The sequence below is a fragment of the Penicillium roqueforti genome (genome assembly GCF_015533775.1).
Source record: "Penicillium roqueforti strain LCP96 04111 chromosome Unknown scaffold_01, whole genome shotgun sequence".
NCBI classification, from domain to species: domain Eukaryota; kingdom Fungi; phylum Ascomycota; class Eurotiomycetes; order Eurotiales; family Aspergillaceae; genus Penicillium; species Penicillium roqueforti.
The window spans coordinates 2,800,016-2,825,300 of record NW_024067565.1 but is presented as its reverse complement, the minus strand read 5'-3'; the positions used below and the strand labels follow the sequence as shown (position 1 = coordinate 2,825,300).

The 25,285-nt window shown below is 51.2% G+C and overlaps 13 protein-coding genes across 13 annotated transcripts; 7 read left to right on the top strand and 6 right to left on the bottom strand.

The window, feature by feature from the left end:
* Nucleotides 1-4,098: 4,098 nt before the first annotated feature.
* Nucleotides 4,099-5,397, bottom strand: LCP9604111_75 (MBL fold metallo-hydrolase; the record flags this gene model as incomplete). Its single annotated transcript, XM_039068390.1, has 5 exons — nt 4,099-4,391; nt 4,442-4,807; nt 4,872-5,019; nt 5,075-5,312; nt 5,366-5,397. 5 exons carry the CDS (start codon nt 5,395-5,397, stop codon nt 4,099-4,101), a joined length of 1,077 nt encoding a protein of 358 aa, XP_038932623.1.
* Nucleotides 5,398-5,574: 177 nt separating this feature from the next.
* On the top strand, nt 5,575-6,150 carry LCP9604111_74 (uncharacterized protein; the record flags this gene model as incomplete). The annotated part of the gene is made up of 1 exon (XM_039068389.1): nt 5,575-6,150. One exon carries the CDS (start codon nt 5,575-5,577, stop codon nt 6,148-6,150), a length of 576 nt encoding a protein of 191 aa, XP_038932622.1.
* A 289-nt stretch (nt 6,151-6,439) lies between these two features.
* Nucleotides 6,440-8,418, top strand: LCP9604111_73 (ABC1 kinase family protein; the record flags this gene model as incomplete). The annotated part of the gene is made up of 2 exons (XM_039068388.1): nt 6,440-7,179; nt 7,230-8,418. 2 exons carry the CDS (start codon nt 6,440-6,442, stop codon nt 8,416-8,418), a joined length of 1,929 nt encoding a protein of 642 aa, XP_038932621.1.
* Nucleotides 8,419-8,673: 255 nt separating this feature from the next.
* LCP9604111_72 (uncharacterized protein) lies at nt 8,674-9,134 on the bottom strand (the record flags this gene model as incomplete). The annotated part of the gene is made up of 2 exons (XM_039068387.1): nt 8,674-8,679; nt 8,730-9,134. The coding sequence occupies 2 exons, from the start codon at nt 9,132-9,134 to the stop codon at nt 8,674-8,676; spliced, it is 411 nt and encodes a 136-aa protein (XP_038932620.1).
* A 407-nt stretch (nt 9,135-9,541) lies between these two features.
* Nucleotides 9,542-10,459, bottom strand: LCP9604111_71 (transcription elongation factor DST1; the record flags this gene model as incomplete). Its single annotated transcript, XM_039068386.1, has 1 exon — nt 9,542-10,459. The coding sequence occupies one exon, from the start codon at nt 10,457-10,459 to the stop codon at nt 9,542-9,544; it is 918 nt and encodes a 305-aa protein (XP_038932619.1).
* A 1,145-nt stretch (nt 10,460-11,604) lies between these two features.
* Nucleotides 11,605-12,861, bottom strand: LCP9604111_70 (GTPase-activating protein RNA1; the record flags this gene model as incomplete). Its single annotated transcript, XM_039068385.1, has 1 exon — nt 11,605-12,861. One exon carries the CDS (start codon nt 12,859-12,861, stop codon nt 11,605-11,607), a length of 1,257 nt encoding a protein of 418 aa, XP_038932618.1.
* Nucleotides 12,862-13,225: 364 nt separating this feature from the next.
* Nucleotides 13,226-13,627, top strand: LCP9604111_68 (copper metallochaperone COX17; the record flags this gene model as incomplete). The annotated part of the gene is made up of 3 exons (XM_039068383.1): nt 13,226-13,253; nt 13,366-13,427; nt 13,487-13,627. The coding sequence occupies 3 exons, from the start codon at nt 13,226-13,228 to the stop codon at nt 13,625-13,627; spliced, it is 231 nt and encodes a 76-aa protein (XP_038932616.1).
* Nucleotides 13,628-13,929: 302 nt separating this feature from the next.
* Nucleotides 13,930-15,833, bottom strand: LCP9604111_67 (dolichyl-P-Glc:Man(9)GlcNAc(2)-PP-dolichol alpha-1,3-glucosyltransferase ALG6; the record flags this gene model as incomplete). Its single annotated transcript, XM_039068382.1, has 3 exons — nt 13,930-15,313; nt 15,382-15,544; nt 15,596-15,833. 3 exons carry the CDS (start codon nt 15,831-15,833, stop codon nt 13,930-13,932), a joined length of 1,785 nt encoding a protein of 594 aa, XP_038932615.1.
* Nucleotides 15,834-16,126: 293 nt separating this feature from the next.
* LCP9604111_66 (putative nucleolin protein Nsr1) lies at nt 16,127-18,234 on the top strand (the record flags this gene model as incomplete). The annotated part of the gene is made up of 4 exons (XM_039068381.1): nt 16,127-16,129; nt 16,280-16,301; nt 16,561-16,610; nt 16,714-18,234. The coding sequence occupies 4 exons, from the start codon at nt 16,127-16,129 to the stop codon at nt 18,232-18,234; spliced, it is 1,596 nt and encodes a 531-aa protein (XP_038932614.1).
* Nucleotides 18,235-18,964: 730 nt separating this feature from the next.
* On the top strand, nt 18,965-20,440 carry LCP9604111_65 (uncharacterized protein; the record flags this gene model as incomplete). The annotated part of the gene is made up of 2 exons (XM_039068380.1): nt 18,965-19,103; nt 19,209-20,440. 2 exons carry the CDS (start codon nt 18,965-18,967, stop codon nt 20,438-20,440), a joined length of 1,371 nt encoding a protein of 456 aa, XP_038932613.1.
* Nucleotides 20,441-21,331: 891 nt separating this feature from the next.
* LCP9604111_64 (FMN-binding negative transcriptional regulator) lies at nt 21,332-22,087 on the top strand (the record flags this gene model as incomplete). Its single annotated transcript, XM_039068379.1, has 1 exon — nt 21,332-22,087. The coding sequence occupies one exon, from the start codon at nt 21,332-21,334 to the stop codon at nt 22,085-22,087; it is 756 nt and encodes a 251-aa protein (XP_038932612.1).
* A 334-nt stretch (nt 22,088-22,421) lies between these two features.
* LCP9604111_63 (uncharacterized protein) lies at nt 22,422-22,761 on the bottom strand (the record flags this gene model as incomplete). Its single annotated transcript, XM_039068378.1, has 2 exons — nt 22,422-22,665; nt 22,739-22,761. 2 exons carry the CDS (start codon nt 22,759-22,761, stop codon nt 22,422-22,424), a joined length of 267 nt encoding a protein of 88 aa, XP_038932611.1.
* Nucleotides 22,762-23,719: 958 nt separating this feature from the next.
* LCP9604111_62 (aromatic ring-hydroxylating oxygenase subunit alpha) lies at nt 23,720-25,019 on the top strand (the record flags this gene model as incomplete). The annotated part of the gene is made up of 2 exons (XM_039068377.1): nt 23,720-24,546; nt 24,605-25,019. The coding sequence occupies 2 exons, from the start codon at nt 23,720-23,722 to the stop codon at nt 25,017-25,019; spliced, it is 1,242 nt and encodes a 413-aa protein (XP_038932610.1).
* Nucleotides 25,020-25,285: the final 266 nt, after the last annotated feature.

The window sequence follows — 25,285 nt, the reverse complement described above, 5'->3', positions numbered from 1 at the left end:
ACAATCCCCCGAATATTGAGGTTTCTCGTTCCCGCCCCACGATTGGACCATCGCCTTCCCATTATGTCGGTCCCCTCTCGGTCTTGGCTATGATCGTTTGTAAGGTGTAGACTCGGCCAGTCGGGCATCCCGTGTCGAAACTCCGACGCGGCACGCGGGAACTCGGCACGTCTGATTTCGGTTTGGGAAGAGCGTTGTGTGGGCGTGAGGCGTCGTCGACTATGGTTACATATCGGATTTTAATTGCTCATTGCCAACTTTGAACGCTTGCTTCATCTGGTTCGCAGTTCCAGGGTCTTTGTGCAGTTCTTGGCAGGGCTGTAATTTCTTCTGTTACTTCGGATGGATGAATCCATTACGCGCCACCAGGTAATAGTGGGAGAATTATCCAGTCAGCCTCATGTGAATTGTGTACACAGTTCATTTCTAGATCGTGTGCATCGGATAATATGGTGTATTATATTGAGATCTAATGCTACATTTCTCTTGGCTGCATACAACCCTGCGTCGATCAGATCCTAGTAGTCAGGTACCGACACGCCCCCTACGCACCGATGAGAAAGCAAAATCCAACAGTGGTCAGTATCCTGGCCAGACAGCTCTTCGTCGGAATCCCACGTCGGAAAAACCGCAAGTCCGGCCCTGGACTGTGGAGATCGCACACAGAAACATACGATACCGGGTGATAGTGTGATCACGGAGTCACCTCCCCTAAGCCTTTCACGAATCCGACAGCTATGATGACATACCCTCTCCGTCCTCGTCGCTATCGCACGATACCCAAACAAGCAATAAATAAACACACAGGCCATCCATCCACGGCATAAGACGACTCACGCCACGTCGAGCAAACATAATCACCATAGTCTAGATCCCCATAATCGACCAAATCATTCCCCTCCAAGCCAGACCGCAAGCTAAGAGAGTCCCCTCCGTCCTCCCCATCCGGCAGCGATCGACAGGAGAACAAAACACCCCACACTCCCTCGACGCGAACCTCACAACTGGCAAGTCGCCTTTCGGAGATCATGCAAAGTGATATATTTTCCGCGCTTGCTACTGGTCGCAAGGGAACTTTGCATATCACTATTTACTACTCCGGAGTATTGCTGGCCATTAGCGCGACGCGCCCTGAGTCCGGTGTCGGGGAGGTGTGTGTTGTCTTTCCGGATTAGGAAAAAACTAATCAGTGAAAGACAGTCGCTTTGTTTTTCCCTTTCCCCTGTGACGCAAGGAAAGTATGCATGTTACTACGACATAGGTATGACTCTAACAGACCTAATTATTGCCTTCTTTAGTATAGCTCCGGGGTAATACACCCAGTTCGTAGATTTGCTCTCCCTGCGTTTTGGTAGGTGGCCCGAACTACCCTGCGGGAAAACAGTCGAGTCCACAATAATAATGCACACGCTCCTCTCCCCGTGCTGTAGCGATGTATATGGTCAATAATTGTATGTGACGTATTGATATTCTTGGCTGTGTTGTATAATGTTGAAACACAGACTGCTACAGAAAGATTAACGTTACAGTATTGCGTCTCGGGCTGGCTGTCACTGTCACTGTCACTGTCACTGTCTCTCGGGCGAGTGATCGGCGGTGTTCACGATACCTGGTTGATCCCAATTTTCTCCAGATCGGAGGCTATGAGACGAATTGGATGGTGTCGCCATTGCCGCCTGCTTTGCTTCTCTGTTACTATTCATAGAAGGACGGTGTGAGACTGCCTGCTAGGCTACGGAATATCTCTCTTTGCAGGACACCTCCGTCGGCATCTGCATAGCCACCGTTAAACTCCCCGGCCATCCATTGCCGATTATCAGTATCAGCCAGTAACTGTAACTACCTTTAAATCCAGGGGGCGCAGTCAAGCACAAAATAGCCCAGACACCGTTTCAGTATCCTTTGTTATCCTTTTCCCCGTCTTACAGGTACCGTATACCCTCTGCGTACTGCGAGCTTGTCCCGGGATACCTTGTCTAGGCATGCCAAGCAAGACAGGGATAGATTCGTGGGGGATGCGAGGGGATCGACATGCTGCCTGCGTGCAGCGTTACTGTTCAATAGCATTCGTCGCGATTAGGATGGCTAATGTGGGATTAAACTTCATGATCGACGATAGACAGGCACAAGCCAAGATCCGATAACAGAAGGAGAGGCGCGATTATGTTCGAGTTTCACGGCTCTGTTTCACTAGGGTTTCTTGGCTAGGTAGTATGGACGCTGGGCATTGCCTATTTATGAGAGTCTGAGGTCAGAACGGGGTGGGGGATCGACTTGCGTCCTGTTCTCATTGTCTTGGATATCGATAGTTCGCTATGAATCGGAGTCTTGGTGACCTACCCAAGGAAGTATACGGATCCTGTATAGTATAGATCACACCTGGGCATGTATTCAGATACCCCAAAGAGAAGATAAACCAGCGACCGAAGCCATCAACCCACAATTATCCTGAGTATTGCGTCCTATCCCTGTCTCCCCCACACTCGATCTCGGAGAACAAAGACCGACGATATCCAAATATACTCTTGGCACGTATCTACACTACCGACTATACTCCGCACACAACGCGATAAAGTCATTCAATGATGTCAAGTATCTTCCCCCGGCTCATCAAAGACAATCTACATAGAAAATTCCCTCCCTTGATCTGCTGATCGCCCTAATCTCGTACCTGTCCACCGACGCCAAGCCAGGCCGTGCATCCCTTCCTCCCGCATTATCGCCTTGGCAGGCATTCGGCCTCTGACCAGCCCCCTTTTTTCTATCGGCGTGAGGTCATGATTCGGGCGACCGTGATCGGATTCGTGGGGCGGGGTGGAGAGGAGAGGGGAGTCGACGAGCGCAAGGGTGGTTGTTGGTAATGCTTGTTGTGGTTGCGTCTTGGCGGGGGCAGTGTGCATGCTTGTACTTGTATGTACTTCGTACGGGGTGCTCCGTACTCCGTGCTAGGTACGAACGGAGCAATGCACGTGAGTATGTAGGTAGCAGTAGGTAGCAATGTGAGATATACAGCTTAGGACGTGCTCTTATCGGAGGTGTTGTCTGTGAGGGGCGTGGCGTGGCATGGCATGGCGCTGTCAGGGGCGCATTTAGATTTGTTCATGTTGATCGATAACTATACTAGTTACTACTTACTCTGCCGCTGAGGGATTTTCGTCGGCCAAGACGGAAACTGACTGTTTTGCTGATATTTGGATGCTGTATCTCACGGATTCGGTAGATATTTACTACCAAGGGATCTTGGCTGTAGAACAATGCACGACGGAGCGGTGGAGGATTAGTCCAGCTGACGTCGGGTGGTCTTGGTGTCGTTGCTGGTGGTTACACTGTATCCTGTCCGTATGCTGTGGATGGGTAGTGAGGTACTTTTTGGCTTATCTGACGTGGGCGTAGAACTAACGTGCATGGAATAGTTGATGTTTGATGATCTGATCTCTTGGAGACTTGATAACGTAGTGGATGGAAGTTACATCTACCCTGCCTTGTTTAATTGTAGAACATATATATTGAAAGTTCTTCAGTAGATGCAAGATATTATAGATCATTAGAGCAAGGTTAAACATCCGCGTCTCATAAACTTAGAGGAAATAGATGTTGCTAGCATACAATTGTCGTTGGATACATGGAAATATATATCAGGTTCGATTCAACTACAAATCTTATGCAGCTCCGAACTTCTCAATGTTTTATGTGATGGAGAATCTCCAGAGTGAATTGATCATTTCCGACGTATATTATTCAACTATCATAAACCGCCGCTACAAATCAGCCAGAAGTATCAATGCCTTCACTGTATGCCTAACATGTCACGCTTACTACTCCGTAATCAAAGTCTAGAAACAGTCAACTACATCCATCCGCATTCTTCCGATCGCAAGGAAATGCAGCAAGGGAATAGAGTTATGTCAGTAATCGGAATCCGTCAACAGAACAAATTATGCCGAGCTGAGACCGAGATAACCCCTTGACGAAACTCGTTGCTCGAGCAACCCATGCCATGCAGTTTCGCATCAAGACCCTGCGTCCACGTGGAAAACGAGCCTACAGGAACCGGTTGAATGGGTATTAGAGTTTCAGATGAAACCGTCTCAAGGGGAATCAGAATGTGATTCTCGAGCCGACAGTGCAGGGCACCAATGACCCGGGCATGTGTTTCTCGATAGCAAACTTCGCCCGCCAGCCCGAACAATGACCGGGCATCAGCACGGCGGGATCGAGCCGTTTGAGATCGGCTACTGTGTTTTGGATTTGATCCGCGTCGCTTGTGGCGAGATGAAACCCACCGACAACGGCATGGACAGGTACCGTTCCACCGGTGAGTTCGACGGCGTGTTTGGTCGTGTTGACTACGCCAGCGTGGCTACACCCAGTAAAAACAACAAGTCCTTTTCCTAAGAAAATTTTAGCCCAATAAGCCTGTGAGGGTTTAGGCTGCATATACCCTTGAGATTGCAGATGAGAGACCGCTCATCGATGATGACTTCGTCAGAGAACCAGTCATTCTCATCAGGGTCATATCGCACTGCATTCTTCAGACCTGTCTCGTACGGCGTCACTCGTGGAATCTCCCCAGAGACCAGAAAGAAGTCATCAAGGACGGTGTGTGGCTCGCTCCGCTTGTCGACCACCCCTCCTGCACTTCCAATCTGTTCAAAGGTAGGGTCAGCCTCGAGGGAAATGATATGCTCGGGCAGAGCAAGGCCTCTGTAGACTGGTCGGTCTGGGTGCAAGTCCACGACTAGGTGCTCTGAGCGGCTCTCGGCTTGTTTGGCATTGTTTATCATGCGGATTGCTCGCAGAAGACCACCTAGCGAATGTCAGAACAACCGAGGAGTATGTGTGAATGTGCTTCTTTTCATTCAATAACGAACCGGAGTGGTCTCGATGCCAATGTGATAGCTGAATCACTTCCACAGAGGAGAGATTTGGTCCCAGGCGTTTCACATTTCTCTCCCAAGCCTCCTCTTCGGGACCAGCATCGAAGAGAATAGCGTGCTTCTTCTTTCCTTTTGTGGCAGTCTATAAGATAGGATTAATGAGAACGCATTCAAGAGTCCAATGCAGAACATCTTACCACCATAATCGACAAGCCATGTGCTGCGCAGCAGACATCTTCCAGCCTCAATTCCTTGCAGGCTTCTCCTCGGTCTGTCAGTGTATGCTTTGAGCCCATGGCAATTGCCCCCAGATTCCCCGAGACTTGGACGGTATTCGGAGCTGCGGGCGACAGCGGATCTAGCTCATTGTCGATGATAACAATGGCTTCGAGAGAGTCCACCTCTTGTAGATGTATGGGCATCTCGATAGAGTCACTAGATTTAGAATCAGCGGTTTTCATGGCTTGAGCAAGGGATATGAGAGATACCTGAAAGGATCATGGCTAACATGCAAGTCCATTTGCTGATATATGCAATAAACACCTGTGAACATCAAATGACGAAGTTCCGAGTTCTCCACAAATGCGGGGGAATCAGATCTCACGTCTTCTCTTCTCTTCACCAAAACTGCAATTGGAAGACCTCAGAAGAACTCGGTCTTCTCTTCCTTAGCCTCTCGTCCTCTGTATCTCACACAATGCGGCTTTTCCTCGATCGCCTCTTCCTCGTGATCGTGCTGCTCTTCTCTCCCGTTACAGCCCTCGGCACATCATGCTTCAAAGTCGTCTCCGCGCTGGTTAGCCGACCAGCCCACCTCTTCGGTAAATTCCAGAGTGAAATCTGCGACGTTGGATGCCAGCCGACCGTCCCCCACTGGGATCTATGGACGCGCAACAACACCTTTGTCCCCGCCGTTCGCAGCCTGATGCAGCGCATGAATGTACCCCACAAGGAAGAAGCTCTCCTGAAGATGGGCGACGACGTTGCGCTCAAGATCAAGGAAAGCTGTGGACCAATGCTGGGCGGCGGAGTACATATCTGTTCTGATCCAGAGACGCTGGCTGGGTTTGGCAACTGCTTCAAGCGCAATTTCCTCAAGGCCTCGATCAAACATCTTCCTACTTTGATTCCAATGGCTTCGGAGGAATCGTGTAAGGAGCAGCTTCGGTTCTTGGAGAGTGACGAGCTGTGGGATACCACGATTCCTCAGAATATGAGAGATTATGCGAAAGTGTGTGATACTTTGGGGGTTTATGACCATGATGAATTATGAATTATACCCTGATTCAACTTAAATAGTGCTGTAAATGCAATTAATATCAGTTATATCCGATTCACCTCAATTAATAATGTGCCTGTAGCTGAATAAGACATCGCTGAATTCCTCCGACTCCGACTCCATGCGGAGCTACCGATGACGACAGTCCGACCTCTAGGGCTTACTGGCTTACTTGATAAATCGACACTTGACCTTCTCATTCCTTTGCCTTCACCTCAGATCAGACTGGATTTGATCGCCAACACCATGCAGTGATTGGGCATCCGCCTCCCCACAATTTCATATGGCGTACGCGACCTTCCTCCGCTCTGTGCGGCCCACCGTCATCCGTCCCTCACTCCGGCGCCCGCACCGATATGCTCACTCAAGCCAATTCCAACCCTTCGTGCCGCCGTCACCGAGCTCCCTAGGGAAACCCAGAGAAGCAAAGACCTACAAACGAACTATTAAATGGTTACGCCGGATCATCTATGTCTCACTAGCAACAGGCGTCGCCTGGGGCATCGATCGCCAGTTCTACGCCTCATCGCTGACTCGAACAGCCCGGACCTTTTCTCTCGGTATCTTCGTCGCCCTCGACTACAAAATTAACTTCCGAGCACACCCACCACTGGCTAGCTCTGTTACTGCCGTCCACGCCCGCACCGCAGAGCGGTTGTCGCATCTGTTGAGGCATAATGGCGGTCTCTACCTGAAGATGGGTCAGGCGATTGCGATGCAATCTGCTATCCTGCCCCCTGAGTTCCAGCAGATGTTCTCGCGCATGTTCGATGATGCGCCGCAGAACGACTGGAAGGATGTCGAGAAGGTCATCCGTGAGGATTTTGGGAAGTCGCCGGAGGAGGTATTCGGTGTTTCATTTACAGGAGACCCTGATAAGGGCGTGATGGAGCGCAGAGCCAGAGCCAGTGCCAGTGTTGCTCAGGTCCACTGGGCTCGTCTGCAGGATGGCACGGAGATTGCGATCAAGGTCCAAAAGCGGGAGATCGTACAGCAATTGGCATGGGATCTCTGGGCCTTTAAGTGAGTCCGAATTGCAGCTGCGAGAGAATGTTGTGCTAACATTGAAAAAGAGTTGTGACCTTTGTCTACAGCAAAATGTTCGACATCCCTTTCAACAGTCTTGTTCCCTATATCAGTGAGAGACTATCGCTCGAAACAGACTTCGTAAATGAAGCAGATAACTCGGAAAACATGGCCAGGCTAGTGGCCGCTGAACCCCGTCTGCGCGACCGCGTGTATATCCCTCGAGTATTCCGCGAACTGAGCTCGAGGCGCGTCATGACTGCTGAATGGGTGGAAGGCGTACGACTCTGGGATAAAGACTCCATCACGCGGCCCTGGCGCGGCGGCTGGCACCAGGGAAGTCCAGGCTGTCACGGTACACCGCTTGACCGACCGCAGGAGGGTTCTGCGAATCGACCGAGTACCAAGCCAAAACGTGACTACTGGCGAGGCCCTAACCACAACGGCGGGCTAGGACTGTCAGTCAAGGACGTCATGACGACCATGGTAGATCTGTTCTCTGCCCAGATGTTCATGTGGGGATACGTCCATTGCGACCCGCACCCAGGCAACATCTTCATCCGCCGTAAGCCGTCCGGAAAGGCAGAGCTGGTTCTGATCGACCACGGCCTGTACATCCACATGGATCCCAAGTTCCGACACCAATACGCGCGGTTCTGGAAAGCCCTCCTTACCTTCGACAATCGCACGCTGGGCGAGATTGCCAAGGACTGGGGCGTGAACAACGCTGACATCTTCGCATCAGCAACGTTGATGCGTCCCTACAGCGGCGGAGACAAGTCCACGCAGCGCGGTCTCCAGGGACTGAGCAAGTCGGAGCGTGCAGAGCGGCACTACGAGATGCAACAGGGGATGCGCAAGGCGGTCCGTGATATGCTCGGCGATGAAACCAAGTGGCCGCAGGAGCTGATCTTCATCGGTCGCAATCTGCGCATCGTCCAAGGTAATAACCAGTTCCTGGGCTCGCCGGTGAACCGTGTTAAGATCACTGGTATCTGGGCTTCGCGGGCGCTTATCGAGTCGCCGGATCTGCCGCTGGCCGAGAAGATCCGCAACATCGGGCGCCATTTTATCTTCCGCGTGGTGCTGTTTAGCACTGATATCTTCTTCTATTTCACCAAGGTGCGCCAGTTCTTGCATCTGGGTGGTGGTATGGAGGATGACATAGAGGCCCAGATGCAGAATATGGCCAAGGATATGGGTGTTGAGCTGAACCACAGCGTCTTCGAGGGATAGACTGCCCCAGCCCTATAGAATAATCCGAGGAGAACGGCAAAGAGTGTAGAATACATGTATACCACCCGGACCTACCTAGAAAAATCTCTCAAATAATGACACTCTCTCCTTATGATTGGCACAATCACCAGTGCTATATCTTTGCTGTTGGCTGATATATATATCTCTCCCTATTCTATATCCTCCCCGTTCATATCGTAATCTAGATGAATCCCCTCACCATCACTCGCAGAACCCACTAAATCCCCCAACCTTTCACACCTAGCAAGATACGCAGCGCCCGTATCCGCCCAAACGTGATACTCACAAACCGCCAACCTTCCCCCTTCCCTTGACCCATCAACAGCAAGCTTAATGCGGTACATGAACGTCTCATCCCATGCCTGCCGCGTCTCCTTCCAGACGAACGTCGCCGTTCCGCGCAGCGAAACTGCCATGCAGCTCGTGTCAACTACCCAGCTCTCCTCGGGCTCGAAGGCCATGTTCTTGATTCCCAGCAGGGAGGAGATGAGCTCGAAGTACGTTGCCACCCCATCTTGGCCGTTGAAGGGCCGGCCTAGGAAGGGGGCTAGTTGTGGGAGACCGTGTTCGTAGGCTAGAGGTTTTGGGAGGGTTGTGAAGGTTGAGAGGAGTTGGTTGGGGTTTGTTGGGTTTGGGTTCGTTAGGGCTTCTATGAGGGCCTGGACTGGTTTCAGGAGGTCTGAGCGTGTTGTCATGTTGGGGATCTTTGTTGGCCTTGGAGTGTAGATATAGTATGGGATTAATGGGAGAGTGATTGAAGCTATGGTTCGAGATCCTTAGGCGGTGGAGTGCATACTGACATCATATGACGTTGCTGTGTTTATATAGTAGAACACCTATACGGAGTACTTGAATAAGAGTTGAGATCAATCATTCGGATATCTGCATTTTGGTAGATAGTTCACGACTGTTTCCCATCCATTTGCCCAGACGAGCTTCGAGATGTAGAAGAAGACATAAATCAAAGGCCCACAGTAGAACTCCAGCTTCGGCCTTCATAACCTTCGCTTGATAGAAAAAACCGAGAAAGAGAAAAGGGAAATAGAAAGAAAGAAACACCGAGTCCCCCAAAATAATACATTTCCGCTCCCCCACCCCGAGCTCACTGCCGCCAGGACTTGCCGCAGTGCAGACATGTACAGAACAGGGTCATCGGTTCATCAGCCGCACGAGTCTGAGCTTCGGTGTAGGTAACCTTGCGCTGGCCACACTTGCCGCACTGCAAGCTCTTACTGATACTGCGTTCCTGCTGCGCAACCATAGCCTTGTCCATATTCTCCTTCTGAATCTTAGCGTCCGCCTCACGCTGCTCAACAGAGCGCAGCTCATCGTGGCTCATGCGCACGAATTGCTCAGCAGTAATCTCTCCCTCGACAACGCGCACACGCAGCTTCGGGTTGGACTTGTTCTTCAGATTCTGGAAAAGACTACGGATCTTCGTACGGTATTCCTCCTTCGTCTCCGGCCCCAGGTACTTGTAGGCAGAAATCTCCACCGCAATAGCGCGTGCTAGAACGACCTTGGGAGACTCGGTCGACCCCACACACAGTCCATCGTACATCAGCCCCGTGCAGCTGTCACGCACTCGGTTCCCGGTATGATTGATATCCGCCCCGTCTGCCTTCCATGTTCGCTTATCCGGAGGCACAGACAGCTTCGACGCCTTGTCTGAGGGTGTCGCAGTGGCTGGAGTGGACGCTCCTGTACCGTTGTGCGCTGGCCGCGGAGAGCCGCTCGAACCACGACCGGCTGCCGAACCAGCCTGCTTCTGCTTGTTCACCTCCGTCCGCCACTTGGAAACAATCTCGCTGGAGAGCCGCGCGACTTCTGGGGTCTTGCTCTGCTTGAACTTGTTGACGATGATTCCGATGCGCGTCTGTCGGAGGAGGTCTTCGGTTGCCCGCACGCCGCTTTGGATGTCCTTCAGGAGGCCGATAATCACAGCTGGCGACTCGTTCGAAGTCGCGGCCTTGCCCAAGGCTTTGGCCTTAGCTTCGATCTCTTTAGCGTCCATCGCCATGTTGTGCGGGGTAGAGGGATGACGCGATTAGAGTGCTTGACGGGGTCAATGGAGGACCGAGTGAGGATTTTCCAGGCGATCTATGAGTCCTATCTGTCAGCATGTCATCGCAAACATATAGAGCACAGGGTCTCTAGAAGCCCCGGATGTTGGCGCATTCTCCAGAACCACAGCAGGCACATTTGTCTCCCTGTTGGGATCACAGATCATAGAGCACACGTGCTTTCAACAAAGGTAACACAAAACATGGCTCTTAAAATACCCCACCATAGAGACAATGCGGGAGAAGGTGGTACTGTCAACTGCACGTGTCCGCTCTCTCTCCCATTTGGCCTCGGAAACTCGATGAAAACAAACAAAGAAGATTGGAAACAACGGCATGCAGCAGCATATGTGGCTGTTATAGCTTGCACCGGGAAGAACAACGGGTGATTGCGCAAAGCAAGATGTAGTGAGGGGTGTTTTGCGGAACTCACCTGGGGATATTTCACGGTCGCGTCCACGGTACAGTGTTGCGAGATGAGACCTGTAAAGAAATGAAAGAGCGGAAAGGCGACGGCAATGGAAGCGCCAATAGTGACAGGTATGGTAGAGGGAATATGTCAAAGGCGACGAGGTAAAAGGAATTTGATGAGCTGCGATGTCCGAGGTCTGCGCCAAGCCTTGGGTTCCATTTTCGGAAATTATTTTTGTTCCATTTATATGCAACTTTGTATACACACTACTTGTTTATTTATTGAGATATATGAGTATTTGAATGTTCCTGCTTGTCCGGATATGTATTCCATCTATATGGTTGTGTATCCTCCGAAGCAAACACGGGGGTCCATGGCTATGCAAACAGAATATGGATCAAAGCAAAGGGAATTATGTGCAAGCTAGGGTTCCATTTTGGAGATTGGGGGTATAAAAATCGGGGTCTTTTGAAGGCAAAGCGTAAGCGTCGTCGGCGAGATCCTCATACCCGAAGCTTGTGTGGCCGTGGACACAGAAAGGGACCATGGATGGCCAGGAGGACACCAATTAAGCCGAGGGCGCGGGTTTCTCAGCCATTGATGATATCAACGTGGTATTGGATCCATGATCCGTCCGTGATGGAAGGCAGGTACTGATAGAAGTGACAATTATCCAACAGCTCCAGAGGTTTAGATACCTGTCTTGCCCAGAACATCGGCCAGGTCATCGACGTCCTTATCCTCTCTCTCAGCGACCTTCTCTTCCTCGGCAAGGTCCGCATCCTTTAGGTCCTTGTCAGCCTTGGCCTCTTCCTCGTCCTCCTCTTCCTCTTCCTCTTCCTCTTCTTCCGAATCCTCCTCCTCGAGTTCATCCAAATCATCAACACCCCAAGTATCCTCGGGGTCATCGTCGGTACCGTGCTCTCCCTGTCGAGCCTCCAAAAGCTCACGCAGGTCGACGATGTGAGGATCCTCCTCGGAGAAGATATTTCCGTTGAGCTCGACACGACGGAGACTGGGAAGCGCAGTCTTGGCTGCATGGGTGAAGCTCTTGACAGCCTCCGCCTTCATCTCGTTGTACTGCAGACGCAAAGTCTGGAGTTTCGGGTTCTTGTTCTGCGCCAAAGCCTGGGCCACCTTCACACCACCACGGGCAGAGAGCAAGCAGTCGCCGACACCAAGCTCGCGAAGAGACGGCCAGCCGGACAAGGCGTTTGACAGAGCGGTGGAGCCCACATGGGTGAAAGTGTTGTCCTGCAGATCCAGAACCTCCAGGGAATGCGCGTGGTAGAGACCCTCGGACAACAAGTGGGAGATACCCTCCGATCGGATGCCGTTCTGTGTCATCTTAACCGATTTCAGGCCGGCCGCGTGGGCCTTGTAGGCACGAGCCCATGCCTCCATACTGCCGTTCTCCAAGCGGTTTCGTCCGCAGACAACACTCTCTAGCAGCGCGACCTCCTCGCCACAGTTGCGAGCTTCCTCCTTACGCTCAGCCAGCTTTGACAGCGCATCGGCGACCTGAGATCCGGCGGCAGGGCCGAGTCCGTTGTTGTTCAGAATAAGGTGGCGGAGGGGTACGTGGCGCGAGAGGAATTCGATAAGCGGGGCCTGGGTTCTTAGACCGAAAGCATTGTCGTTAAGATTTACGGTGTGGACGGTCGAGATCTTGAGGATAGCATTCAGGAGTGAGTTCAGAGCAGTGGGAATTTCCGTCAGGAGACGACCGGTGAAGATGTCGTCAAAGTAGGCAGCTTCGAGGCACTTTTGGTTCTGCAGAACCTCGGCCAGGCGCTTGGAGGCGTCAATGCCAAGAGTGTTTCCACCGAGACGGATTTCAGTGTAGTCGGTGTTGTCAATCAAGGGCTGAATGTGTGCATTCATGTCCTCTGCGGTGTCGAGCTTGAGGACTTTGCCCTCGAGGGAGAAGACCTTGTGAGGGGCCATGGCGGGGTAGTTGTTGAAGTGGGAGAATGAGATAAGAAATAGAAATAGAATAGGGTAAGCGTGAGGTCAATGGCAGACAATATCCTAGAAACGAGGAGACCCAAGACCTAAGGATAGACAGAAAAGAACCGAAACAGTCTGTAGTGTAGGAGGCGACCCCGGAGAGGCGACTTTGTTGACAACAGAAAAAAAGAATAAATACGGCGGGGCATGGCGACCAGTTGCGCAGCACTTGCCATTAATAATGTCCGATGGTGTCAGCCCTGGAGTCGTGTAACGACTTTCACAACTTCATACTTGACACTCTCTTTCTGTCTTTCGTTTACTGGAAATATTTACCAAGCACATTTACATATCCATCACAATGTCCTGGCTATTCGGTTCCTCAAAAGGTAAATCAAGGTTTCTTTCCACCTAGTCGGGCCGAATACATGCGCAATGCGCCAGTCCTACATATCAGTGTCAGAAAAATATTTTGACCCTCGCTTATACAATGCTTTCTAGAGAAAAGTGCCACTGCCCCTGAGCAAGCACCCGCTCAGCCCGCCCAGTCCGAAAAGCCCAAGGTATGACCCGATACTGCCGACCCAGCAGTCGCAAGCGACTGATCCTGCCTTCATTCTAGCCCTGCTGCGTCTGCAAACCCGAGAAGACCGCTCGCGATGACTGCATGCTCTTCTCCAAGTCCGAAAACCCCGAGCAGGAGTGCAAGTCCACGATCGAGCAGTACAAGACTTGCATGGCTGGATTTGGCTTCAAGGTCTAGACTTGATCTCTGACCGAATGCCCTCGGCTGTACTATCACTATACAACATTGTACTATAGCATTCATTGGCGGGAGTTTTTGTTTTCTCCGGATGTCGTCTGTTTGAGGACATGTTTGGTTATTTGTGACATGTTGGAATATAAAGTTTGGCACTAGTTTCCCAATACAACGTCTCACCTCTTAAAGAAATATCAAACTCAATCATATTAATGAAACAATTTGCAGATTTACTGCTCCATTTTGGATAATCTCACAATATAGGGTATCACTGAAAATCATACAGCCTCCACCTGGGCTAACAATCACTGCTTCTTTTTCTGGCTTTCCTCCTCGGTCGCCTGCCGACTGATCTCGCGACATTGGGTAAATAGTTTCCACATACACCACAAATAGGCAATTCCGAACCCACCAGCTCCGATCAAGGCATTCAAGACAACCCAAAGATCTGGCTTTCCAGGCGGCGGGGCCACAAATGCCTCCAGGATATGCCAGGCAATCATGGCCAAATAGAAAGAGAAGTGTAGAAGAGTTGTGAGAATGCTAGGTTCGAATTGGGCATTGGAATCTTCCTGGGATGGCCGACTTCGATAGGTTTCGAAAGAAGTAGGAGGCAAGCCAAGAAGATAGGCCCAGAGCAGAGTCATGACTATGTAAGGAACGCGGAGCTCATCCCGCTTAAGGAGGGGGTACATGGTCCATGAGCCAAGCACGTTGGCCCAGCCCACCCAGGCGCGTGTTTCTTTGCTCAGTCCACCGTTACCAGCAAGCAGCAGGGTCATCGGTAGCAGAGGCAGCAGCACACTCTTCTCATGGACCTGGAAAGAGAACAAGAAAAATCCCCAGGAGACGGCAGATAGAGCTGGAAGGAGAAGCGAGGCCCGAGGGTGGCGGAAGATGATAGCACATGGAACGATGATTGACGCCAATGTGGCACCGAGCGATGCTCGCTGCAACAATGTAGTGTCAAAGCGGGTGAGCTTGTAAAAAGTGTGAATGGCGCACCAAGCGTTGGCAACTTTGTCTTCGAAGAGCCCACGCGCAAAGGGGAACACCCGGTGAATGATCTGCGTTAGTTGGAACAATAGCCCATATGCAACAGCATTCTTGTCCATGTGGATAGGAAGTGCCTGCAACATCGGCGGCACCGGAGAAGATGCAAATGCCTTTCGAGCTTCGGCATTGGAGGCACCAACCAAAAGAGGCGCCAACAGCAAAGCAAAACTAGCCAATGTTATGAGGGCTATGCTCACAAGACGGGGAATATTAATCCGAGGGAATGTGCAGACACCAAGAAGATAGGCAAACATGACTGGTGCATAGTACAACGCCATCTGCTTGAATCCCAGTGCACCAACGAAGAAAATGCAAGCCCAGAGCATACGCCCCGCCAAGATAGCGTCCAAGCTTGCAACCACCAATCCCAGCATAACTGTGTTATATTGGAAATGGCCATGGTCGATGAGGATGTTCGCTGGCTGAAGGAGGACTGCTACGAGAGCAATTGAGGCGGACCAAGCATGAACACCCTGCATCCGAGTGTAGCGGCGAAGGAAATTAACCACGGCCGGGATGAACACCAAGTATTCAGACACCACGACGGTGGCGCGCATGTAAACTTTCAAACGGGGGTCCTCGAAACCTCGCGAGGCGTCCAGGGCGAACCAGGCTGGATCGAAGGCAGAGCCACTAGAGAGGTCGACGGGTCAGCAGGAGGCCTGGAAATTCCACAATGCATGGCAGGTAGGGAAATGTACATCTTTCCGAGTAGCCAGCTGTGATATGCGGTCAATGGTGGATAATCGAGACCCCAGTATTGCAGATCGTATGTGTACCACTTTGCCAAAGGCAGATGTGTGGTAATTTCCATCCAGTGCCGTTGCGCCTCGAAATCACCGTGCATCGGGGGAACTTGGAACCCTAGAAGATATTAAAATATGTACCGACCTCCGAAGAGACAATGTCGCATACCAGAGTAACCCCATAAGCTCACAGCCCATCGGAACAGGCCAACGGCCATGAGGACAAGTGGGAGAATCAGCCATTGAGACACACCGGCCCGAGCAGCCCACAAAAATGAGACTAGTGGAAATGCTGGAGATTGCTTCCCATCGCCTAGATCCAAGATCAGGTTATTGTTTGAGCCGGGGGAGATCGCAACCTTTCTCTTCTTGCGAGGGCGGTGCGAGGAGGGTGTCGGAGGGGCCATCACGTTAAAGGCCAATGGAAACTTATCGTCCCATTGACTATCGAGCTAAAAAAAAGTCGAACGGTGCCTGGACGAGTATAGTGATAGCAGAAGAATTGACGTAGCAGGTACACGACGTAGACAAAAGCAAAAGGCACCGCCAAGTGAACACGCGATTGTGAGTCGTCGACAGCCACTGGCAAGGTACCCACATAGTGTTGGGACCGAGTGCCTGCGCTAGCCTCTTTAGGCAGGCGGAGTGGTTCTGCCAGCCTCCGAATTTTTTTTTCAAAAATTTTTCCTTATCAGAGCTGATGGTCCCCAGCTCTTCACACTTTTTTCTCTTCCTCTTTCCATCCTCCCTACTTCTTTTCTCATCCCCCGTTCAATAAGCAGTCCGTCTCAGGTCGCTTTACTTATCCCATCTCTTGACTACCCAAGAGACCTCTACACACTAACTAACGCAGTCGCGTGGGTTCTATCTCGTAAGTTCGTTTGGATACTCTGAGGGCTTCTTATCACTCTGAGGGCTGTGGGCTTGACATACATCTATTCTGTGGGCTCTGTGGGACATCTTCCTCGTGGGTTACATATTCTAGACAGTATCAGCTGTCGGTTGCTTGTGGGCTTGAAAACTTGTCCGTCCGTGGGTAGTGGGTTAACGTCCAGCTGTGATTTAGTTCACTTCTGGCAGTTCTTCTGAGGGCTGTTGTTCCATTTTACACATCCAAAACACGGGTGCTTTGAGGGATCGTGGGCTTTGCCGCACATACTACAAGAATTTCACTTGTCACTAAAGTATGTGCCACCCTACCCAAGCTACAAGCCAGCCTCCAAGCCCTCTTCCTGAGTCCCCTCCATTTGATCGAAGAGCATTGGCTAACATTGATTTTTCCTCTAGTTCAATATGTCCAAGACATCTACCAAGGGTGCCGATAAGGCCGGCAAGGCCGGTAAGGCCAGCAAGGCCTTGAACAAGGTCAAGGATGCCGGTGTCACCAAGGCTTCCCAGTCCCCCGCCGCCAAGAGCAAGGCCGTTGCCAGCAAGGTCATCTCCAAGGAGAAGTCCAAGAAGACCAACAAGAAGAAGGAGCCTACTCCCAGCTCCTCCGAGTCTGAGTCCGAGTCCGAGTCTGATGAGGATATGAAGGATGCTTCCTCCAGCTCCAGCTCCGAGTCCGAGTCTGAGGAGGAGAAGCCCGCTCCCAAGAAGACTGAGAAGAAGGTTGAGAAGAAGGTCGCTGCTAAGGCTGAGTCTTCTGACTCTTCCGACTCTGACTCTGACTCTTCCGAGTCCGAAGAGGAGAAACCTGCCCCCAAGAAGGTCGAGAAGAAGGTTGCTGCTAAGGCTGAGTCTTCTGACTCTTCCGACTCTGACTCTGACTCTTCCGAGTCCGAGGATGAGAAGCCCGCCCCCAAGAAGGCTGAGAAGAAGGCTGAGTCTTCTGACTCTTCCGACTCTGAATCTGAGTCTGAGTCTGAGGCCAAGAAGGCCTCTTCTGACTCCGAGTCTGGTTCCGACTCTGACAGCTCTGATTCTGACTCCGAGGAGACCCCTGTCTCCAAGAAGCGCAAGGCTGATGCCGAGCCTGACGCCACTGCCAAGAAGTCCAAGACCGAGGATGTCCCCGAGGGTGCCGTCGCCAACCTGTTCATTGGTAACCTGTCCTGGAACGTCGACGAGGAGTGGCTCCAGCGTGAGTTCTCCGAGTTCGGTGAGCTTTCCGGTGTCCGCATTGTTACCGACCGTGAGACTGGCCGCTCGCGTGGCTTCGGCTACGTTGAGTACACCAACGCCGCCGATGCTGCTAAGGCCATGGAGGCCAAGAAGGGTACCGATCTTGATGGTCGTACCATCAACCTCGACTACGCCGCTCCCCGCCAGGCCAACCCCCAGCAGGGTGCCGACCGTTCCCAGGATCGTGCTCGCTCATACGGTGACACCACCAGCCCCGAGAGCGACACTCTTTTCGTTGGTAACCTTCCTTTCAGCGCTACTGAGGATGCTCTCCACGAGGTCTTCGGCGCCCAGGGCTCCGTTCTCGGAATCCGTCTCCCCACTGAGCAGGAGACTGGACGCCCCAAGGGCTTCGGTTACGTTCAGTTCGCTTCCATTGATGAGGCCAAGGCTGCCCACGCTGCTCTCAACGGCCACGAGCTCGAGGGCCGTGCTATCCGTCTTGACTTCTCTACTCCCCGTCCTGCCGGTGGTGACCGTGGTGGCTTCGGCGGCCGTGGTGGTGGTCGTGGTGGTGGCCGTGGTGGCTTCGGTGGCCGCGGCGGCGGCGGTGGTTTCGGTGGACGTGGTGGTGGTGGTCGCGGCGGTGGCCGTGGTGGCTTCGGCGACCGTGGCGGCCGTGGTGGCCTCAACAAGGGCAAGGGCAGCATCCCTGAGTTCAAGGGTACCAAGGTCACTTTCTGAACTTGAGGTGCCTTCCTTTAAACGTTTGATTTCCGCATCATATCGGTGTCCCATGGGTCTCAGGTCTTCTTTGAGAGAAAAAAGTTCGTGCTTAATTATGTGTAATATGACCTTAGCTCAGGTATCTTTAATTTGATACATCATTTCATTTTCATTTTGATCAACTTTGCTCCTTTTCATTCTTCGTGTTGTAAGTATATTGCCACTAGTAACCGCCTTGCCGCCTTGCCCAGACTATTCTTTGTGTTGCCTACAACTCATTCCAAGGCTCCAAGGTTCTTTGATCGGATTATTGATGAAAGAAGGTCTGATCTCAAAATCTACAATAAGAACCGCAACACCCGCCCTTTACCTCTGACAACCCCTCGCATCGTCTTTCGCCCCTTGTCACGAGCTGCAAATCACCTGTTCGGTCCGCTGATCACCTCATCAGTTCGATTCTTTCCACCTGGGTCTCTTCATCTTTCTTTTGTCTCTTTTCATTCTGTCCTACAGAGAAACATAATCATCTTGATCCCTTTCAACCCCTTTCATCTCCTGCTTTTTGTTAGCAGAAAGGAGTATACATTGTGTCGGGCATCGATCGATCGACTCCACATTTGATAAGATAATCTCTCCCGCCCCACGTTGACCGCTCTCTTGTGCTCCATTCCAGGGTGGCCTGACCCCCTCTTTTCTATATTTTTGTTCGTCTCCGCCCATATCCTCCCATATTCCTCCAACCCTCAATATGCAACCAAATCACTGCGACCTACTAGGTCAGGCGCGTGAGTCTAGAGCCGCAAGTCGGATGACGCGCGATGGCCATCAGCCGCTTCGAGATAACGGTCAGCCTCAGCCATCGGGTGCGGCGCCCATGAGATCAGAGGGTATGTAGTTATAATGCGACCGGTACCCCCTTTCCGGTGAAATTTCAATATGCATACAAAATCGCTCCCAGATCTCCATAATGTACTCACTACGATACTACATAGATTCTTGGATCGACGTGTCCTCCCAACCCTCCTCTTCCTCCATTTCCTCTGCTGCCACAAATGAAGATATAATTACAACCGGATTACGGGTCGAGCAAAGAGGCGCGGGCGCATATCAGCGCCGCAGTCGCCGACGCCATCTGCAACATCTTGCCGCTATTACCACTGCCCAGGCGGCCTATGCGTCGCAGGATGCCAGCCAAACCAGTAGCAGTCAAGAGGAATATGAGGAGAGCGAAAGCGAGTCTGATCATGTTCTCAGCAGCTCAAATGAAGATATGACCCGCCCAAGGCTGCGAACTGCATTATCCGCGCACTCTGTACCCCTTTTCTCAGGTTCAGATGCTGCCTCCAGCGATGATGAAGATGATAGTTCTACTGCCCTAGGGATGGGAATCAACACATCACCTTTCGTACCTCAACCAAACATATTCACACACCCGCCAGCGACGTCGGAGCCTGGATGGTCTGCACGGCGTCCACAATCTAGTGTCCCGTCTGCCTCTACTCGCCGTACCGTTCCTCGAAGAGAATCCTACCCCAACCCACGGTCATCGCGGAGATCTCCATATCAGCACAGCCCTTACAACATGATCTCCCCTTCCCATCATGCCGACCACGATGCCGCCCTTCGTGCCAGTCTATCCACACTTCTTTCGTGTGCGGCTGCCGCCAGAGGCCTTCCGAAGAATGATAGTCGACCATCAGATACCCCGGCGGCTCCCCCTGGAAGCGGACAACCTGCTTCATTCCGACTAGTCGGCCCATCAGTTGCCATGGGAGATGATAGCAGCGACGAAGAGAGCCCATCCTCGCCGCGCTATCCAGAATCAAGCCCGTCTATAGGAGTACCACAGAGACGCGTAAGAGCACCGGCGGTATCAGCTGACTCTGCCTCCAAAGCAAAGCGTCGTTCAAGTTCTCCCAAAGACCGCGGTGTTGCCTCGAAAAAGAGTCGTCGCGTGAGTATGACGGATCCAACAACGGCCATGAGCCCCACGGTCATGACATGGGTCATCAGCGCGGGTGTTGTCGTTCTATTCTCCGCAATCAGTTTTTCCGCGGGGTATATGATTGGCCGTGAGGTTGGGCGAGCCGAGCTCGGAATGGTGGGAGATGGTGTTTCTACCCCTCGCCCCTCAGTGGGGTGTGGCCAGGAAGCGGTCCGCGGCGGGCTGCGAAAACTGCGCTGGGGATCTGCGGCTGCAGGCTCAGCCAGTCTCGCAATGTAATGTTCCATGAGGAATGACGAAGATTATGTCAACACATTACGATGCAATATCGAGCTGCGTTGGTTTTCTGAACGATGACCCGCATGCCAGACTATCCTCATCTTTCTCTGTTTGATTGATATTCTACTCTGATCTCATTGACAGATAGTCATTGGGATTCGATTGTTATATGCGGGGTCTTGTGACCTGCTGGTACTCAAAAATCGGCGTATCTTGAGGGTTTACGCAGGTGGCTTTTGTTTTGGAGCGATGGAGTCTTGGTTCTAGTTCCCCTTGTGTGGCTTCCATGCTGGTTTTTTCACGGTTTATTGCGTTCAACCTATACCCTCTTTCTATCCCCCTATCTTATATATCGAATGGATGGTTTTATTATAAACTCGCGCCCCGTTTATACCGGGGTCTGGTGGTAGTGTCTCAAGCCGTATATCAAGTTGTGTGTGGATTTGTGTCGTAGACAAAAGTGGATCCTACTGGAGACGACCAATGGCAGCCCTTCATATTTCTGCTAGATTGCGCTATACCCAATCTGGTGTATATGAACGATGATAGACTGCTACCATCCCCCAGGACAACACTGCTTTTCTTTGGAGCGCAATATAAATCTCAAGTCTGACCTTGTCAATGATGGATTCCAACTTTTATGTGATCTCCTCGCCTTGTCTCGGGAATTCGATAATCCGGTGGGGAAATGCCAAAGTCCCTGCGCCTTCCCGCCCCGCTGGGTCTCTGCAGCCGGTTGCACATGCCTTTAGTGGACGAATCCTTGGCCATTGATAACAAATCAACGATCCGACAATGTGACATTTTGGGGGTCTTTTGTCCCTACACAATTGTCTTCACGCCTCTTTGTCTTCCAACCCCATCCTCTGAACCTCCCAGCTACTATTCAACATGTTCTTCCAAAGCGCCCACGAGGAGAAGGACAAAGAGGCCTTGCTCCATTTCATCCGGCATAACCCACTCGGGGTCTTGATCACCGGCATGAACTCCTCCCAGCAAGACTTCCTACAGTGCACCCATGCCCCATTCGTGGTGGATTTCCCCGAGGAAACAGGCAAGACAGACGCCTATCTCCGCGCCCACATCGCCAAGCAGAATCCACAAGTCAAGTCAATGATGGAGGCCGTGGATGACAAGCCACCGAACGTTCTCGAACTCGACGACGACGTCCTAGTGCTCTTCAATGGCAAATACGAGCACTACGTGACTCCGAAATTCTACGTCGAGACAAAGCCAGATACCGGGAGGGTTGTGCCTACATGGAATTACTCCGCCGTCCAGGCGTACGGCAAGATGTCGCTATACTATGATTCCAAAACACCCGAGACTGGCGCATTTCTCGCCAAGCAGCTGCATGATCTGTCGCAGCATTCGGAGAGGTCGATGGGGTATACTGGTGGTGATAAACCGGAGCCGTGGGAGGTATCTGATGCGCCTACGTCGTACACTGATCTCCTGAAGAAAAACATTGTTGGAATTGAGATTCGGATCACCAAGCTTCAGGGGAAGTTCAAGATGAGCCAGGAAATGCGTCCTGGGGATCGTGAGGGTGTGATTCAGGGATTCGCGAAGTTGGGGGATGATGCCAGCGTTGCGATTTCGAATCTAGTGAAAGAGCGAGGTGAATTGCATGATGCAAAGAAGTAAGACTCTTGATGCTGGATGAAGATTCAACGTGGCATTATCCGAAGGAAAACGTACATTGTGTCTGCTGGCCCTCGGAAGCAATTTACTTTTCTCCAATGACGATGTTATACGAATACGACCAAATTCCTCTTGAAAACAGAGAAAAACAACGAGAAAGACTACTATTCAATGAAGACAAAACATGTCCAGTGTTTGGCATCACCCGTATTAATCATGTTAGAAGAGAATTCAGCGCATGTATATCAATTCAAGTTCTCAACCTCCGCCCGATTTTTGATCCTTCTCCAGACCTTTAACTAAATCCTCCCATCAACAGTTCCCACCCATGAACCCTCTAGTCCCCCATTGCATTCACCCGCCAGCGATCCTGAGTCCCCTTTCTCTTCTGGCAACATCTCGGCACTGCCAGTACCCTCTTCCCAATAAACTCAGTCGGATCTACCGCAAACGAAAGCCATGTATTCGCATAAACACCACCATCATCCTCAATCTCAATAATGTTAATCTGTAACACCTCAGGGTTGATATCCCCAGCCGGGACGAGATGGTCAAATGTGGCACCATAATAGTCAATCAGCCTAGTCGGATCAGCAGGAGGGAATATCAGAGCCGGTTACTTCCACTAGGACCTAGAGATTGATAGAGACTTACTCTTCCGGGCGCTTTTTTGGCATCCAGCCCAGGTACTCACCCTGCACCACTAGATCACCAGGGACTTCTGGATGAATATCCCGTCCGTATATGGTTTGATAGGTTAACCGTGCTAGCTCTGGGCCTGCTGACTGTGGGAATACTCGATCTCGAGAATCTAGACGCCATGGGATATCTGGCAGCAGCCTTTCTATGGCGATCAGAGGTCCTTTGATTTAAATTCTGAGGGGTTGGTCGGCGATGGGAGGTGATATCGGCCGGCGGGAGTGTGGATGCAAGGTGAGATGTAAAGTGGGAGCACCACAGATGAAGCCGCTTGATTGCCTCTGCTGGAGTGTATCAAACCCGAAGAGCCTGTTTTTATTATTTAAGAAGGATAATTGCAAAATTCCAATGTATGAGATGTCTCCTACCTCAACTAGGTAGGTTAGTGGGGTAATCCGGTATATGCACATTGTAACACGAGGGGAGACTTCTGTTGTGCTTGTTGACTTGGTATATGTTATCTGTTAAGCTTCTCTCTTTTACAATAACAATGAACGAATATTTGGCAAACTGCCTGTAGGTGATACGAAGTATTTCCGGCTACATTATCTATGGACTCGAGATAAACAGGTAGTATGCCGGCCTAGCTGCAGCGTAGAACTAGAGAATGGCTGCCCAAGCATATGTCGGGTTTGATAACATTTGACCCAATAATCAACAATAGTGTCAAGTCTCCCGGCTTGTAGTACGGATTGTAGTACTATGTTGGCGGGTTGGCGGGTTGGCGGGTTCGATGTCTGTTCTTGGAAGATCAACCCGCCTCGCGACGGGTTGTCCTACCAAATTGGAACCAGATCGTTCATATGATCGCTGTATAGACGTGGCTATCAGTCTAACATCAAATTGTTCTGGAGCGTATAAAGGGATCGATATGATTACCATTAAAGCAAAAAAGACTGGAAGACACTCTCCACTGTACCTTCTTATTACTTAATCATGGCTTCAATGTTCAACTATTTCGGCTTCAATGCCACTGCCCCCAAGGAAGAAACAAAAGCTTCAGCCGTTCGTGCCTTGCCTGCATCATGGTACACTTCACCAGAGATGTACGAACTAGAGCGCCGAGCCATATTCTCGAAGAGATGGCTCTTCATCACCCACAGCATGCGGTTGAAGAACACCGGAGACTGGCTCCGCTACGAGCTTGCAGGCTTCGACTTCATCATCACTCGCGACCGACAGGGTAACATCAACGCATTCCACAACGTGTGCAGACACCGTGCGTACCCGGTCGTTGAGAAAGAGGGATCTGGGAACTCGCAAATCCTCGCTTGCCGATACCACGGCTGGTCCTACGGACTGAATGGCAAACTCGCCAAGGCTACGAAATACCAAGAGCTGAGCAACTTCGATAAGGAGCAGAACGGTCTCTTCAGAATCCATCTGAAGGTCGACGTCAACGGCTTCATCTGGGTCAACATGGATGCGAATGAAGTCCCGGAAGTGTCATGGGAAGACCATTTCCGAGACGTCGACAAGCAAGAACGCTACAAAGCCTATAACTTCGATGACTACGATCTCGATCACACTTATGCGCTCGAGGGCGACTATAACTGGAAGATTCTGGCGGATAACTTCAACGAATGTTACCACTGCCCTACAACACACGCCGATATTCCTGAGTTCCTTAACCTGGAATCTTTCGACAGTGATCTCAAAGATGGACATATCCAACACCACTGCGAATCTACACCAGAGCAAATCGAGAAGGGCCTTTACACGGCCAGTACTTACTACTTCCCCATGTCTGCCATGGTTGTCTCGTAAGTGTTTCCAGTTTGTGCTTTCTCCAATAGTACATCGTCTAACATGTACATACAGGCCGCACTTCATCATGATACAGAAATTCCTCCCCTCAAGCCCGAAAAACTCCAAGATGGACTACGAGATCTACCGGAACCGGAACTCCTCTGAGACAGACTTCAAGCTTATCAGTGAGATGTACGCGCGCGTCATGGGAGAAGACAAAGTCCTCTGCAACAACGCACAGAAGAACCTCGACCGGAATGTCTTTACGAGCGGCGAGCTTCACCCTAAGTACGAGAAGGCCCCGCTGTTCTTCCAGAGCACAGTCCGCGATGTCATCACGGAGCACTTTGAGCGTGAGAAATCCGCGGGCCGGGAGATCTGGCCGGCGAAACCGAAAGTGTCATGCAATGCAGATGTCAGCGAGAAGGATGAGCAGATCTGTGCGGCCCTGGCCTGTGGAGCTCAGAAAGAGGTTTTAGCTTGGTGATTATTGCATTGGTTTCTTGTGGATAGCCTATGATCTTTGAACATGAACTGGAAATACTTTAATGAATTTAGCCTTATCATTTGCCAAACGTACGGATCATGGCTGTGCTGATATCTTCGTCAGGAAGAGTACAGTAATCCTATGAACTCGCAGTAGTATGAGTATCGCGTTACGGAGAAAGTTGCCCAGGTGACCTCGGGAGCTAACCCGTGTAGATAAGATAAAAACTTTTAGGTGTTGTGCGGAGTTTCACGAAGATTGAAAGA